Below are 18,626 nucleotides of genomic sequence, written 5' to 3'. Positions count from 1 at the left end.
TGGAGACATGGCATCATCAGCTGAACGTTTTACTTGGACACCCTACAGTGCAGCTGTCCGACCTTCTGCCTGTTCTACAACAGGAACAGAACCTGACAGATACCCGGCGGCAGTCACTTTTGAGGGGGATGCCTGTGACACCACGTAGGAAGGATATTGTTGTAAGGGAGCACCGTCTAAAGCACATCTTGCAACATAAGTGTGACTACAGTGATGTGCAAGATTTCCTAAGTGCTGTGGCACATTTCTACAAGTTGTGAATATATTTGGGTTTAGTACGCACCAAGCACTACACACATCACTTTATATATTGTGTTAATAAAGGCTTTGCCCACAGCACACGGGTTTCACATTACCACTTTCATGCCCACGTGGCATCCTATGATGGCCACATGTTCGACTGACAGTCGCACATGGTGGCTTTTGGGGGGTGCAGAGTGTATCACTGTGGGGGTTTGTGTCTGCCACCTGTGGTTAAGGTGCAGGGGGTTCCTCTATTTCCACAGGGAATTGTCCACAGGCATTTGTCACTGCAGCTAAACTGCCAACCTGCCATGTGTCCACATCCAGCTGTCTCATAGGGGGGTGTTGCGCTGCCTAGGTGCCTGAACCCGAAGTTTGAAGTACTGTTTTACATAGCCAGGTTGTTAAGAAGTTTATTATATTGTCTCCATCATACTTTTCATGTATACCATAAATTCTAATGTTATTTTGTCTAAGTCTATTTTCTAAATCACCAGTTTTATCTATGAGCCAGTTATTTTGTTTTAGAAGAACCTCAGTCTGAGACTTACTTTCAGTTATTCTTCTTTCATGATAATTTGAAGCTTCTTCCATAATGCTGATTTATGCACTTTGTTATTTCATAATAATTTCTAAATGTTCCATCTTCTTTCTGGTCTCCTCTTTGAAAGTTTCTATTTTGGTATCCAGTTTGTCCATTTTAAGTAATATAGCTTGCATACTAGTTATTAGTGACTGGATGTCTTTTTTTAACAGAAGAGTCCTGAGTACCAATTCTTGAGTGGCTTATGTTGAAGTCACTTGTCTTTTAACAAAGCAGCTGAAATTCTGAGAGGAAAATTACAGTTTTTGAAGAACCTGAAGTATAAATATTTCTCTATTAGTGAATAAAATTAGCTAGCTCTTATCTTTGAATTTTACTTTTTTATTATATTCTTTCAGACAAAAGTTTTCAGTCACAGAACTTTCATCAGTTATTGCTCTCAGTTAGGCATTTTGGCCACACCCCTACCCCAACATGCATTTTCTAGACAATAGCAAGTAGGAAACACTAACAGCGGACATTATTGACTGACTGCAATGCTTTGTGATTTACAGATGCAGCAATATATGTAACAACCTCAGGGACATTCTGCACACTTTTGGACACTGGAGATGCATGAAGCATGTGTCAATGTGATGCATGTGCCATCAGGGGACAGATGCACCATAAAGCATTTTTAGCATAAATGGTAAAAAGAAATTATTTGGAGAGATGCAAATTAGCTGATATTGTAAAATCACCATTTATAAAAGGAAAGCTGCAGCACCAAGAAAATATCAACCTAGGACGTGAGCAGGAATGAGTGTATAAATATTTGGTAATAGAAGAAAGGCTGGCAATAAAACATAAACAAATGGTAACAAAGCTCATTAAGAAGCATTCGGAAGACTAAAGCTAATATTGAAAACTGTCTTGACAAGTAAGAATAAAGTGCAAGCTATAGATCAGATTGCTGTTCCTGTTTTAACTTATAGCTTTGGTGTTTATTAACTGGTCCCAAACAGCATTGAATCAATTGGAAAAGAAAAGAAAAGTGCTTTATGCTTAGATGATATATAAAAAAAACAATGTATGACAAGACTTTACCTCCTTCGTTCTGAAGGAGGTACAGGTCTGCAGTTGATGAACTGTGTGTATATTTGATGACCTCATCAGATCCAAACATAGTGAAAGTTCTATAGCATGAAGAGAACAAGCCTAAGATGATATCTTTGCTTAGTTTAGCAAAAGCATTTTGGAAAAGTGTAGGAATGGAAATCAACCTAGAAGTAAACAAAAAATCAGACACCAACTAAAAGTGACAGAAAACAGACTAAATGAATATAAAGAAAATTAGCAGAAGAAAAGAAAAAAATAGAAAGTACACAAATATAGTGCCAGGTATACAATATTCCTAGAATAAGCACGTGTTTATTTTATTTATTATTTATTTTACATTTGTTTACCAGGAAAGTCCATCTGGACCTGTCCTTTTTCAGTGGAGGCCCAGACAGAAAAGCTCCTAATGCAGTATCTACCTTTACATCTGACAGTTTTGTTTACATGAGACATTTTGACATACATAGTAATGGTGCAAAGTAGTATGGCAATCACTTACAGCCTGAATGCTAAATACAATTACATGGTGTGTTAGTGTCTGATTTATAACAGTTTATATATGTTCTAAATATTGAATAGATACATATTCAATATACCATGCAGAGTTACAGGAGATGACAAAGCAAAGATGTAATACAAGTTGTCATAAAATGTGAGGTGAGGTGATACTGAAAGTAAAACACAGAAGGGGAAGGGTAGATTAAATGGGGTGGCAGTGTACTGAGAGAAAGGGGGTGGTAAAGAGTGGTAGGTAGTACAGAAGATTAATCAGGGTTGGCACAATTACAAAGCAAAGATAGCAGTAGGTAGATTTTAAGGCTAAGGATGTAATACAAGTTGTTGGGATGTGGGGTAAATAAAAATAGGGGAAAGAAAGATAGAGGTACTTTATTGGGGGCAGCAAAGTGCTGGGAGAGAGGGAATTCATAATAATGCAGTAGGAGGCATAGAAAAGTAATCAAGGTTGTCACAGTTACAGAGCCATGATTGCTGTAGGTGGGATTTTAAAGCTTTTTTGAAGGAAGCAATGGAGGTAGTGGTTGAGATGTTGGGGGGATAGTATTGCTATAGCAGGATATACCTGTGGATTTATTGGCTTTGGTATCATCTAATAGGAGTTTTTGATTGGATTGCAGGACTCTAGTTTTGTGCTTTGGTGTAGTATATTCTGTAGAGCAGGGCTTTTTTTCAGGGGAGTGAAGTAGTTTGCGGGTTAGTACAAGTTGTTTGTAAAAAATGAGATGGGGAAGTTCCAGCCGATTAAGTTTTTTAAGGGGTGTGCAGTGGTGTATTCTGTGCGGGGTACTGGTTGCAAATTTGGCAATTTTATTATAACAAGTCTGCAGCCTGGATGGATCAGATTTCCTGAGGTTGGTGAAGATTGGTGAGGCATACAGATGAATCGAGATGAGATGGGTGCATGCAATAGTGGCTCTGGTGGAATCTGTTAGGAACTGTTTGTTTCTGTATAGCATGGCAAGTTTTTATGTACTTTCTTTATGGTACTGAATATATGTATGTCAAATTTTATGTTGCTGTCAATTACAACCGCTAGCAGCTTGGTGTGATTGACAGGAGATATGACTGTGTTATTTACTGGAGGTGATGTTAAATGTAATGTTATGAGTAGAATGGAGTGTGGGTGGGAAGATAAGAAGCTGAGTTTTATTGGGATTTAATATTAGTTGTGATTCAGTGAGCCATTCTTCAACAGGAAGAAAGGAAGATTGTGTTTGTTGCAGCAGTGTCGGGGGGGGGGTGGAAAAAGGACAAATTATTGTGGAATCATCTGAATATTGGATAACAGAAGCATGAGGTGTGGTTGTATGAAGGTTATTAGTGAAAACAGAAAATAACAGTGGTCCAAGAATGGAACCCTGTGGGACACCTAGTGAGACTGGTAGTAATGGGAAGAGTTCATGGTGCCATCTGACTGCCTGCTGTCTGCCTGTTAGGTAATGTCTAAACCAAGAAATGGTGGGTAGGTTAGACTTAATTCTGAGAGAGTAATGATGAGTTTATCATGATTAACCATGTCAAAGGCCTTGGAAAGGTCTAAGAATATAGCTGAGACACATTTTCCATAGTTCCAGTGGGTGTTGACTGTCTGTGTGAAAGACATAAAGGTTGTAGTAGTGCTACGAGATGGTCTAAAACCCTGTTGTGTATTTGTGAGTAGATTCTGAGAGTTTAGAAATGTCATGATTTGTGGCTGTACACACCTTTCAAGAATTTTGGAGAGGGGGAGAGTATGGCTATTGGTTGGTAGTTGGTTAGTTCTTTGGAGCTGTCTCCTTTGTGGAGTGGAGTGATGTAGGAAATTTTCCAAAGGTGAGGGACTAGGTTTTCAGCTATTAAGTGATTAATGAAAGTTGTTACTGGATATGCAATTGCATTACCAGCAATCTTTAAGAATTCAGATGGCTGTCTATCTGCATAGAGTTGTGGATTTTAGTTTATTAAGCATCTTTTTAATAATGAAGACGGAAACAGGTTGGAATGGAAAGCTCTGTTCATGAGGATTGTTTTTGGGTGACCTGATAGTAGTAGAAGGCTTTTGAGAGTTAACTAGTGCTAGGAAGAAATCTGTAAAGAACTTATCAAACTGAATTGCTATGTTTGTTGAGCTGTCAGTGATTGCAGGGGGAGTGGTGTTAGCTTTACCTGGGTGGAGTACTTTGTTGATGGTGGCCCCAAATTTTTTAGGATTGGTTAGATATCTATTTTGAACGTTGTGGTAGTAGCTTGCTTTGTCTCCTTTAATCATTTTCTTTGCCTTATTTCTAAGCTCAAGATATTTTTGTTTGTAAGTACGGGTTCCTGTTTTCTTTCGGTTTACCCACCCTTTGTCTCTGTTATGTAGTAGATGTCGAGTGTCTTTGGATAACCGAGGGGCATAGTTGGCTTTAATTCAGATGGTTCTGGGGGGTACATCGTGGTCTAGTATGTCTGGGAATGTTGAGTTAAAGTAGGGTACAGTCATGTAGTTTGTGTTTTCAAGGGGTGCCAGTTGCAACTTGCTAGGGTGGCAATAAAATTGTTGGGGTTAAAGGACTTTTACTATGTATTTGTTGAAAAGTGCTGGATTTTGCTATATGGGTTTGACTTCTGATTAGATCGGTTGGTGAATGCTCACTTAGGCTATCTAGGAGACAGCCTAAAATACTAATTTTGTCTGGTCTGTTTGACAATGTGCAGTCAAGTATTGATTCCCTTTTTGATGTTTTGTCGACTCTAGTTGGGGTTTGGATAAGTTGTGAAAACCCGTGGAGGTTGATGAAGTTTGTAGGGTTGGAGGAGTTGCATGTTAGCCAATCAATATTAAAATCACCTCGTATTAAGGTTTCTTGAGGTAGAGTATTAGAGGCCCAGCGAAGTAGGTTTTCTACAGTATCTGTATTGTTATCTGGTGGAAGGTAGCAACCGATTAGGTTTATGGTTTTGTTAGTATTTAGATGTTGTATAGTAATTATAACTTCTGCCACTGTTAGTGTAGGCAGTAGAAGGTCCACTGATTCAATGCTTAATTGGTTCTTAAATAAGACAGCAACAACTCCACCTTTTTTGTTTGCCCTATCTTTATGCATTAAAGTTTATAGCCAGGAGGAATTATTTCACTGTTAGTCATATCAGGTTTTAGCTATGTTTCTGTGAGCAAGACAATATCAGGAGAGTAGACAGAAAGGTGTGCATGCAATTCTGAGATCTTGTTTGAGATGCTTCTAATGTTTATGTTAAGCAGAAGCAGGACGGAGAATTTTTGTGGGAGGTGTACAAGGATGCGAGTCGAGGTTTGAATTGTGTGGTGGTTGAAAGGGTTGATAGGGCCAGGGTTTAGGTGTACATCTCCACAAAGGGCTAGCTGAGAGGCAATTTGCACTGTGGTATGGAAGATGTTAGTAATATATAAGTGGTATGTGAACATATTGAACAAGATTGCATGCAGGAATGGTTAAACAGAAGTGCATTTAAACCAAAACATGAAATGTTAATAATGGCAACCAATGACAGTGGGCTAAGTACATGTTGAATTACAAAGTCTATAGAAAACGAGGGAAAAATGACAAATGTAGGTTATGTAAAGCAGAAATGGAAACAGTTGCACATCTTGTTGAAGGGTGTCATATACTTATGGCTGAGGGTCTGTATACTGAAAGGCACAATGTTGTGTCAAGACTGTCGCACTGGGAATTGTGTAAACACTGTAATACAGAAATAGCTCAAAAGCATTGGAAACATAAACCACAAAGACAAAGTACTATTGACAGAGATAAAATTCATATCACATGGGATCACCCAATACCAACAGATCAGACAACAGGAAAATCAGATACAGTAGTCCAAGAAAAAAAGGAAAAAGTAGTGTTAATCCTTGAAACTGCTACACTCAACAATTAGAGTCTTACATACCATGAGACACAAAGTCATAAAGTACTAGGATTTGCTGCAAGCCAAAATGAGAGCAATGTGGAAGAAAGATACTCAGTTCCAATAATAGTAGAAACAACAGGACTAATAAAAAATAATTTACAAACATAAATATGCTTCCTATGCTTCCAATGCATGTAACCCTGTTTGCAGTAGGAGGCAGTTCTGGGTACATTGCGTGTGCTGAGAAGAGCACTTTTGGCAGCATCCAAGACTGAACCAGTACTAACCTCAAGAACTTTAATCATACCCTGACTTAGGAATGGGTCCATTCCCATCACAGAATTAGAAACCCAAAATGTCTGGTGAAATTTACAAAAATAAACAGCTAAAGTTGTCTTTGAATTGCTTTTTGCACAACTGTATAAACTGACCTACCTGTGATAGGTACTTTATGTGACTGCAGCTCTTACATAAAGCTTACATTGTTGCACAACTGACTTACTCCACCGTACCACCATGTTCTCTTTGATATAGCAGCCTTTAGTTACATTAAGTAGTGTATCTGTGTGTGTACATATATGCATGTATGCATATGTTCATGCATGGTTATGTTTGCATCTGTGAACATTTTGAGGGATAAATTTTAGAATTATTTTTGTAAGATTCTTGTGGTACCTATGGATTTAAAATTGCCAAATGCAAAGATAAACATGAATCATAGAGATTATCTCAGAACTTGGAAAATGCAGTGAGTATGCGTGTGCGTCTGTGTGTGTGTGTGTGTGTGTGTGTGTGTGTGTGTGTGTCCTTTTGGGGAATTATACCTCATTTTGCAAACATATAATTTTTGTTGACCAATGCTTTTCAGCAAACACTGACATTGGGAGCAGTGCTTGCTGAAATGGGATTCAAGAACATTCTGTTTAGCTGAAATTGCCATAATTCAAATGAGTCAGCTAACTTTATCTCTCAATATGCACCTAGAAACATGCTTCTTTTAGTAACACTTTTTTGTTCAAAACTGCAAAATAATATAGAAAACAATGTGACATTTACAAAGTCTGTGTGGAAGTATGGCATCATGGATTAAATAAATAAGCTTACATTAACTATTTAATGAAACTTTGTGTTTGATTCCCATAGGATTCCCATAGAATGTGGTTTTAAGTTGGTTACATAGTAGTGAAACTAATGTTTTCAGCTTACCTGTGTAAAAATACCCTTATGGCTAGTTCGTGTAAGCCATTTAACAAAGAATTACTAAATAAACAGGACAAAAAGACACCAGCCATTACCTTGAAAATTGAAGTGAGGCTGGAAAAGTCCTGTTCCTTTGCGGCAAGGATGTAGCATAGGAGGCGGTGTGTAGTGACATCTCGTACTAGGATTCCATAGATGGCTTTGGTGCAACCTTCCATTATAAATCTTGTTTGATGGACTAGTGGAAACCTAAGAAAAGAATAAACAGAAAGCAAGCTGTCATCTGTGTTCTACCTCGAGGTGGCAGTATGGTATAAACCAGAACTAGATTCTCTGTGAATGGGTCACCTCCTTAAGCTTATAATTGGATGAAAGTGTGTGTGTGTGTGTCTTTTCTTTTTTCGGTTAGAAATTAAGCCACAGCGAACTCGGTCCGCTAATGATTGGCAGTATATAATTGGATGAAAGTAATTGAACATAAATACCTCTGTGAAAGTAAGCAGGCATTCCTACGACTTACTGCTTGACTATTTAATATGTGCATTAACTTCAATGTAGACCTAAACTGACCACATTTCTACAAATAGTATATGTACTTTAGACTGCAGTTTCGCAGTTAATATCTGAACTCAAGTATTAGCAGTCAGCATGGAAAATAAACATTATAACTCAAACTTTCTTTGGTGTCCCTTTGTCATTCCTTTCTGTCTCTCTCTCTGTCTTGAGATCAGCATCCAGTCAAGCACCCATTTTTATCCCTGCTCTCAGTGGGATGTTTTTTCCAGACAGAGCATTACAACACTTTTGTAACACTACCACAGGTGAATCTAGAATACCTAAGTAAGGAAAGCTGAAGACATTTATTATTCAACTGATACAGCTGGATGTAAACAAAGTGGTCAGAAAGTACTAAATCACATTCAAATGTTCAGAAATTCAGAAGTTTACAAACTATTCTATCTACTCACAGATTGATCAAAATTCACGAAAAAGACCACCACACGTCACTTCCACATTATTTCTTGTAACTCAGTGCTTTCACAACATTCACACAACCCATAATGTTTCATGGTAACTAAAACGTCAGTCCCACCCAACCCAAACCCCAAATGTAACCCTGAAGTTGCTGACTTCAGCATGAACAAATAGTATTTGTTTCAAATGTAACATTCACATACATTACACTCTAATTCTGTGCAGCATTCAAACAAATGACACTTACCCAAGATGACTTGACAGACACAGATTAATAACGTGAAAAAATAACAGTACTATTACACTATGAACCTATGAACCTATGAACACAATACTCCTTGAGGGATTATGTCATAGATCAGGATAGAATGGAGTACAATCATATGTTGATTTCCAGAAAATACAGCCGTTTCAGGACTACAAATATATTAAACCTGTGTGAATGAGATAAAAAGGACATGTAAGAACGGATTTCTTCACAACAAGGATGGTAGAAAGAAGAATATCCTGCACAAAAAAAGCAGAATGAAATAGCCATGCTATTTCAGGATGCTTGGGAAAGTCAAAAGAGAGGTTATAAGTAGAAGAAATGTACTTATACAGAAGAAGTACCTAGTCAAGTTTGTACACACAGAATATTATGACTGCAGGCTTTAACTAATGACAGTACTAATTCAGATGAATTATTTGCATTCTAGTATCAGTTAAAACTTACCATTTTAAAATCTATTTAAAAAAAGTTTCACTTAAGGCATCACTTTTGAAATTAATTGAAGATTCTTGGCTATTGGTACAGGATAATTCCTTTTGAGATATTGTACCCTTATAGTGTACGTTCAAGAAAAGGTGTCACAGTCAGCTACTGGTACAGCTTAAAACCATGACTTTGACAAAGGTGACCCAGGTTCAACCAGTGGCCTAGGAGGAAAGGGACCAAGGGTTAGGAGAGAAGCTGGATGTGAACGATGAATGAGGCTTACATGTGGTTGGCCATCCTGAGAGAAGAGAGGTGGCTTAGTCCACTGCTATTTTGACATGTGACAGAAAGTGGTTGCTAAAAATTTGACATGTGGCTTCTAGCACATGAAACATTATGACCAGGACATAATGCTATGCTCTCCCAAGCAGCATACAAGCTCTGAAGGCATCATTAGTTTGTGTGAAAGCTATCCAGTGCACTGGGTATGCCTGAGGACCAGGGCATATGCATTGTTCTTTCAATTAAATACCAGACCCTACAAAATGAATATTTAAACAAGTTTTAAATGTTTAGTTAAATAACAGACAAACACAGCTTAATCATAATACTGTGCACATTTATTTCTTTGTAATACATGTACATTGTATTTATCTATATTATCATAAAATCATAATAGTTACAAGGCAGCTGAGCCACAAGGCAATTTCTGCCTTGCCAGTACCACCTTTTCGCCTTGTTTCTCTTTTCAAGGAGGTCCAGGTCAGTCATGACAGGGGTGAGTTTATGAATACCCATTCAGTTTTCATCTCTTTTTTAAAGGCAGATAATGTGTTGCACTGCTTAAACTGGAGAGAAGGTTTGTTCTAGAAAAGGGGAAGGCTGTGTGTCCCTCATTAATGGGGTGACAGATGCTGACTGAGGTTTCTTTTTGGGGATAAACTCTTGGTTAGGCTATTAAGGTCCACAGGGCCATTAGCCTAGTAACCTCCTATGATCCTATGATAAATTTATCCCTCCTTCTCCTTGTCTTATTTATTTGTTTGAATAGATTTAGATTTCTGGCCCTAGTGTTAGCTGGAATGTTAGATTTATGGAAGTATAATAGTTCTTGCACTGCTGAATCCCTTATAGCCATATAAGCAAGGTACACCTCACTCCTTAGGTGTCTTTCTTGGTAATTCAGGTCTTTTAAGTCCATGATCTTTTTCATTAAAAATGTTTGTGATCTATCCATTTGCTTTATATTCCTAGTAAGGTACTTTCCGAAGGAGTCATTGTTTTCAATGATGGGTTTAACCAGTGCAGAGTAAAAGGACTCTTCTGATCCAGGAGAAATACCTTTCACTGTGAACTGTTCAAGGTAATTGCACATTGATGGTCAAAAGTGAGGGAGTATTCCACCTATTGCCTAGGTCTTGCACTACCTTTTCATTTTGAAGTAGTGTGTTACCTATGCTATGCCCTAGAGCTAGGAGGTGCTTACATATGCTACAGTGTTGCACTTTTTGGAGTTGAGTATGAGCCCATTTATTTGTATACCACCTTTTGCCAATTACAAGCTCATGCTGGATCCTAATAGCTCAGATTCTGCATTTATGTCATAACGTTTATCCAGTAAATATATTGCTTAACTATTTTTACAAAAAGTTATTAAGATATCAAGTGGATAGTATTTCACACTAAAAATACTTACTGTCTAGAATATTTCCTGCCTTCTGCACAAACCCTGAACTGTAGTTCTATATGCCTGTCAACATCCAAATGCCCATGACCTGATATTTCTATAACTGAGTCATAATTTGTTTTTGAACAATATTTTATTGCTTGGAGGATCATAGGATCATAGGAGATTACTAAGCTAATGACCCAGAGGTCATTTTAAGCCTAGCCATTTCATCCCAATGTAATACCAATGAAATGGTAGTCAATACCAAAGAATGCATTTAGTGATGACTGCCCCTGTCCTGCAGGGTTTGTTGCCTCTATCCCCGGTAAGAATTTATGGTGCCCCATCCACTCAACCAGGTTCTTCTTGAGCAGTGTCACAGAGGTGCTCTGTTTCACATGAATTTGTAGCCTGTTCCAAAGACATGGCAGTTGCTGTAAGATAAATCTGTTCCTCCAGCATGTCCTATTTAAGTCCCTGGAATGGGTTGCCCTTGTCCTATTTGATTTATGGATATGCAGCAAGTTCATTAGGTTTGGGTCTTGGATTGCTCTGTAGGCCCAGGCATAAGTCTCCCCTAAGAAGTTTATATGATATAGAGTATAGTATAGTGACAAGGACTTTAGTTGGTCTGTGTAAGGCACATGCTGGAGCCCCTTGATCTTCTTTGCCAGAAACATCTGAGGTCGCTCTAATTGCTGTTGTTGCTTAGTATGGCACATGCCAAATGTGGCGTTATACTCAATTATGGGCTGAATAAGTGCCGAGTTGGGGGGGTTATAACTTCCTTTGCCCTTGAGACAATGTCTTTACTAATCAAATGTGCTACGTAGAAAGCTTTCCTTACTACAGTAGACACACAGTGGTCAAAGTTAAGGTCGCAGTCAACATGTGATGCCAGGTCCCTTACCACTTCATGGGTACTTAGGGTATTGTTGTTGATATGATAGTGTGAGGAGACATACTTTGGCACTTTGTGGCTCACATCTTTGAGAGCGATTACCACTTAGTTATACATGCTGAAATCATGTACACAAGCAATACTAACCAATGAGTTACATAGCCTTTAGGTTGTCAACAATTGGGAGTATGTCATTTAATGAGTGGTTGGAGGGAGGTTTAGTGATCAAAGGGCTGAGTTTTGCAGATCCATAGCAATCATCACTGTTAACATGATTACAGAGGCATCAGCTGTGCATAATTAAAAAAAACAGTGCTAAATGTCTGATTCATTCAATTTGTCTACATTCTCAGTGGTGGTATTTTTAAAGGAATACTGTTAGCGTTCTGGGGTCCTACCAAGCTATTGCATTTTGGGGAGCAGACTTTTGTATTTCCATGATGTAATACTCTAATCTGAATTTCTCTGAACCATTTTATGAGTGTGTCTCACACTAACTGTGAGATTCAGAAGACTTTTTTCTGCAACCTTGTCAAAGAAAACACCTACCTTTCTAACTTGTCCCTCCATGTTCCAGTTTTGTTGTAATTCTCTCGGAAAGGCAAACTGCGATTTCCATCTGGTTCCTTACAACTTTTGGTTCTCCTATTTGTGACTTTGAAATGTCGGTCAGCTCACCTAAGTTCTCCTAGTCAGTACCTCTGAATGTATTAACTCTTTGGGCTGTGTGCCATTTGGTGTTGTTGCTCAGTTGTCACCTGAAATGTAGTGATGAAAGGAAACCAGGTCCAACTTATTCTACAGTTGAGAATTGCTGAGTCATCACATGTAATGCAGTGCTGAGTTTGTTGCTGTATTATCGCCTAAAATCACCTAGTTGTATCAAGCAGAGCAAAGCAGGACAATAAAAATGTTAGTTAATTTGGACTGCAGAGAGACAGAGTACTGAACTTGTACTGAGTTACGCACATAAAAGAAGAATAGATATTATTTATACTAGCAGAAAACAGAAGCTGCACTTAGAACGGGAGTATCTGAACAGAAATAATGAGGAGGGAAGACATGAGTACAAAACACAGGCTTAAAGAACTTCAGGGTAAGAATGCCATAAAGGAGCAGGCAAATGCTTGGCATGATTTGGAAACTGGCAGACATATGCTGCTGTGAACACAGCTACAGAATGTCTAGTTAAATAGAAGAAGCACAGATAAAATAAAAGGTTAATATTCAGTGCTTGGACAGAAACACTGGCAGGGAAAATGAGATAGATGCAATCACAAGAATGTTGCATTTTTATTGTACTTTAACTACCTTAATTGCCTTTGCCCTCTAAATTCTTGTTTGTATTGGTTTTGGCTCATGTTGTTTTTCCTGTTATGTCCTTTTTTGCTTAATATCTTAGATCATTCACTCACAGCATTTAAAAAATTGGAAAGAACATTGTCTTGGAATAATAAAGACAACACTTCATCCGGAGAAGAACAAGTTCCTGAGATTCCATGACAGTTAAAATGCAATGAATTCCTAGGAATTTTCAAGAGGGTAAGAACTATTTCACTGGCCTAGTGATCCTCTAGGAAAAATTAGATGATTCTAGCAACAGTCCACAACTGGGAGTATGCAAAGCAGGATTTACCCATGGCTGGTCTAGTTTGATCATGAGGTGAAGCCAGCTACAAGTAAACCCTTTATTACCCATACCCAGAAGTGAATTTATTGCTATTATATAGTGACATTAACAGTACATCAGTGACATGTAGGAGGGAGGCATATAGGGACTCACTTTGTGCAAGCCTCACTGTCATACATTTGTGTCTTCCCCCTTATTGTTCTGTCAGTAATATTAGTATACAGTATTGACTGAACAAGAAGAAGACATGGACCCAATATTGAGGAGCTTTTCTGAAGCACGTGGCTTGTCTCTCTCTCTTTTTACTTCTTAGTGTATATGGCTGTGGTGGCAGGACTTCTGGTTGGAAGTGCTATCATTATTCCTGTTGCTGAAGTCTAGTTAAGCCACCAGATGTTTTTCTCTGGTTAATGCTCAATTTACAGTGAACATTCTGATTAAATTTAAAATCAGCATGTGCACTTTTGAATATAAATAAACTTTTATCGTATAATACTTGATAAATTGTGTTAGCAGTTTCTAAACCCTACACTCACACCTCCACCTAATGAATTCATTGAATGGTCTGTACCTACTAGAAATGTGACATCTAGTATTACACAGTAAAAAAAAAAAAAAAAAAAAAAAGATCATTGCCTGAAGCAGTTTTTTTAAGTTGTAAATCGCAACCTCAATCAAGGAGAAAATATCCAACATCTACAGAACCAAAATTAATCCAGACTAACAAACAAGTGAGGCAAAATTACATCTTAAAAAAAGATGACAGCAAAAGACTTCCAATAATGAAAAAGATAAACTAATCAGAACTATAAAACATCATCTACATGTAGCTCATGGATAAAGACAATTAGGGGTCTCCTTCACATGGTCAGACTCTTAAAAGCTCCACTTTCATATGGCCGAGACCATATGATCGAACTTTTAAAACTTTTTACGGTCTGAATAGGGCTCACTATAGAGCGCGGAACAGGAAGATTTTCCTTTACCGCAATGTAGTACAATCTCGGAGTTGGTATACTTGCAATGTTTAGTATTTTTGTTTTTTTTCACATTTTTGAACATTCAAATGTTCGATCATATGGTCTTGGCCATATGAAAGTCAAACATTTGGGTGTTCGATTATGTGAAGTAGATCCAGACAATTAGTAATAAGGTAATACAGAATGTCAATGGAATCTAAAGCCTGGCAGAAAACATGGAAATCAAATAAAACAAAAGAGATGTCTCCCACACTGTTCTGATCAATGCAGACACTGCAATAAAACATATATAACACACTATTAGTAAACATAAAACCACCTCAAACCTAAAAATAAATACCATACATTATGCATCTGCAACTCTGAAACCCAGCTGTCCCTTATTGCATCCACTTGAACAAATTATCCAGCTGCACAAGCATACAGGGGTGAAGCCCTGACTATGACCCAGGCAAACCAAGTTCATTTACCAGCTTGGCCAGCTGCTGGAGCAATTATAGGACTGAAGGAGCTAAGCCTGCTTGGGTTGTATGTCAAAGGTATATGAAATACATCAGATTCTCCAACAAAAGCAGAAAAACATGTATAATGTGTTTATTCCTGGAGCTGGGGTTGTTTGTGGCCTTACATCACCCATGGAAGTGAGTGACAGTGCTGCACTATGACCATTACATGTCAGTCAGGAGGAATGCACACTGGCCATACATGAGGAGTTAGGGCCATAATGGAAAAACTCTGGTCTCTTAGTGGATGACGGCATCACTTCTGATTCATCTGCCCTGTGTCCCTATGGGAATACATGGGCTATAGCGTATCATATGAGAAGGAATGAACAAGTGAGCCACCAGGATGGAAAAGCTCATTGTTTAGCAGGGCATCAAATAAAAAAAATGCACAAGTCATGTAAGCAGCAACTAACTCAAAAAGGAAAGAAAAATATAAAAATGTAGAGGAGTAAAACATAAAGACAAATAGAAACACTATTCTTAATGATATCACTGCAGTTCAAGCACTTAATAAATTACTAATGGCACTGTGAAAACAAGAATGAATCAGGAAAATGTCCCTTGGTTCTCAAATGAATAAAACAGCAAAGAAAAAACCCTGAGCACATACCTTGCTTAGACAAGTACAGCAAGCAGACTTGAAAAATCACACAAATGTAATAGACGTAACTGTATAATAATGCAGAAATGGCCTTATATGTGAAAAAGCATATCATTGCTGGAGCCTTCCTGTGTTCTGAAAGAGTGCTCTTCAAACTATCTGGAGATATACAGAACTAAATATATTTTCTGGCACTTCAGAGTTGTGTACTGTTAATTGTTGCTTGACTAATTTTATATCATTGCTGGCTGACTTCAGAGTTGTTCACTGTTATTTTTGCTTCACTGTATAGTTTTTCAGATCTCTGCTAAAGGTGTTGTTTTTTTCCCCTACTCACCCTCCCTATTCTTGTCTTGTTGTTTAAATTTGGAGGCTTTTGCAGTTGCCCACCCCCACTGTAGATTTGATCTGGGACACTCCCCCAGTCCCATCTCTTTACCTCATTCTACCTAATAGACTCCTTCTGCACTTGTTTTTTGTCATTTTTAATTTAATTGCATTTTTTTAATTGTTTGGTTTAACATTGCTACATACTCAAGTGTGCTAGCACTGCATTTGAATTGTTTTTACTGCTGTTTTAGCTACTTTTCTGTATAAAAAATCTAAGCCTGTTTCCTACCTTTCCTGTAACTAGTGTAATCCAGATTTGCTGTATCCAGGATTGTGTGTAAGCTTCTGAGCCCCCCAAGCTTTCTGTGTTGGAGGGAAGCCTTCTAGCTTATCAGTGGGAGTGGTAAGCACTAGGTAACCTATCTACCACATAAGGAGTGGTTCTGGCTCAGAAATTGTAGTTATTAGCCATTTGGGCAGTTTTTCCATCTCTCAACTTTCTGATTTAAAAGCCCGCATTTGCACTTGTTTCCTCCCTTTTCCTGTAACTAGTTTAGTCCAGATATAGATTCTTAGTTTTAGCTCTTGAATTTGTTTATTCGTGATCAGCACTTGTTCAAAACTTGTAAGTACTAAATAACCTACTAATTACTACAGCACTCAACCTTCCTCATTAGCTACAGGAAAACAGTTTTGGTACTTATTTTCCTCACTTGCTTAGAGAAAAACAGCTCTTGTACTCACTTTCCTCACTTATCTAGAGGAAAATATTTTTTATTCAGGCATGTCCAAGGGTCAGCTCCCAGTGTTCTCTCCTGTCTATCTGATGAATCTGGGCATCTTGGGGCAATGTAGAAACACTACAACCTGTGAGAGATGCACTTATCTAGCCAAACTGGAGGTAAAGCTCTCTCCAACCAAGACTGAACTTGATAGTCAAGAGCAGAAGGTAAACACTTGCACTGCACCACACTCATCACATAGTCTCACTAAATCTACACCACCAAAATCCACACATAGAAACACAAAAACATTCACGGAGGCTTTCAATAATAATCTGCTCAAGCAACAGAGGCCTCCAAAGCAGAAATGCAAGCAACCTCCACCCCCCAACACAACCCAAATGACACATAGACTGCAGATTCAGTGTGCCACTCAACCACAGCCAATAAGGCAAAACAACCTACCCAACACACTAGTCATAGTTGACTCTATAGTCAGGCACACAGATGTTCCACTCACCAGGCTAAACAACGAGAAGGTTACTGTCAGTTGCCTGTCAGGTGCCAGGATCCACCACATAACCCACACACTCAGGTCACTCCACAACAAGTACAAATATGACTCTGCCATTGTCCATGTTGGTGTGAACGACCTGAGACCTACCTCCCTGGACTACATGAAAAGAGACATGGAAGAGCTATCTGATCTTGTAGCCCAGGCAGGTATGACCCTAGTCCTGAGTAGCATTCTGCCATCACCCAGAATGATACCGCAGTACAAGGACAAAATGATTGACTTCAAAAATTGGCTAAGCTTCTGGAGTCATTCTAAAGGGATCCAGTATCTGTCTGCCTCGGGTGACATGGTCGACAGACCAGTATGCTTTGCCAGAGATGGCCTGCACCTATCCCTGGGATTCTGGATACTAGCTAAGGCTCTTGCCACCCCTATAGTGCCTTTTTTAGGCAAGGGTCAAATGACAAATTCACCACTGCAACAGGAACAGGCAAGCAAAAATTGAGGGTGATGCTACTCAATGCTAGAAGTCTAAATCTCAAAATGCACTCACTTGAGGCACTCCTTAAAATGGAGAACATCGACATCTGTGCAGTGACTGAGAACTGGTTCAAGGCTCCAGAGAGCACCCCTGCACTACCAGGCTATAACTCATACCACACTTTTCGGCCATGTAACCTGGACCGGAACACCAAAGGCAGAGGTGTGTCCATATTCATTAAGGATATCCACACCTCTGGGCTAGTTGCTCAGCATAATGCAGCTGAGGTTATCCAAGTGCAACTAACTCTGGGCAAAACTGCAATCCAAATTGTAGCTTGCTACAGATCTCCCACCATGCCCTAGGATTCCCACTCCTCTTTTCTTGATGTACTAGAAAATATTAGGGTTCAACCAAACACCATAATAATGGGAGATTTCAACTACCCCACCATTAACTGGTAAAACTACTCATGTACCAGCTCCTTCACTCAATGCTTTCTGGAATTCATAAACTCCAATGCCCTGGATCAACTTATCCACACCCCCACCAGGGGCAACAATATCCTAGATCTAGTCATTACCAACATGAGTGACCGGTGTTCCACACCTGAAGTCAATGCCTCATTGGTCCTATCCGGCCATAAGCTAATTACCCTAGATATCCACATCCTGCCCCCACCCCCCATTAAGGAAACCATGGTAAAAAAATTCTCCAAAGCCAACTTCATGCTTCTTAAGACAGAAGTGGTGAACTTCATGACACCCATACAGATGGCCAATACAGTTACGACTACTGAATCCTACACATTTGCACTTTATAAGCACTTACACAAATGCATGGATTGTGCTATCCCAAACAGAACCAAGACGCTGTCCTCCAAAAAAAGGAAGTCAATCTGGTGGTACCCTGCCATAAACAAGCTGTACAACTGAAGGAAGAAACTCTTGCAAAAGAGAGCAAAATCCCATGAGTGGAGGAGCTCCCTGGTCAGCCTCAGTAAGAAGCTGCGACCCCTGATAAAATCCTCCAAAGCTACTTACGAAAACAAAATCGCCACTGATTCTAAAGACAACCACAAAGCATTCTATAGCTATGTCAAGAATCTCAAAGGGAACACTCAGATCTGCTCTGAGTTATAGCACAATGGCACTAAATATG

At 38.8% G+C, this 18,626-nt stretch overlaps 1 protein-coding gene across 1 annotated transcript in view; it reads right to left on the bottom strand.

Annotated features, from left to right (window-relative positions):
• The window catches only part of LOC122805544 (transcriptional-regulating factor 1-like), a 544,032-nt gene that overhangs the window by 148,616 nt on the left and 376,790 nt on the right, over positions 1-18,626 (bottom strand). The window contains exon 4 of the mRNA XM_044075759.1: positions 7,552-7,705. Within this exon, the coding sequence (XP_043931694.1) occupies positions 7,552-7,705 (154 nt within the window). The remainder of the gene's footprint in view (positions 1-7,551; positions 7,706-18,626) is intronic.

This window comes from Protopterus annectens, chromosome 6.part1 (assembly GCF_019279795.1).
Source record: "Protopterus annectens isolate FY-2018-M chromosome 6.part1, PAN1.0, whole genome shotgun sequence".
Taxonomy (NCBI): Eukaryota; Metazoa; Chordata; order Ceratodontiformes; family Protopteridae; genus Protopterus; species Protopterus annectens.
The sequence above is the reverse complement of the archived record's forward strand: the minus strand, read 5'-3'. Positions and strand labels throughout refer to the sequence as shown.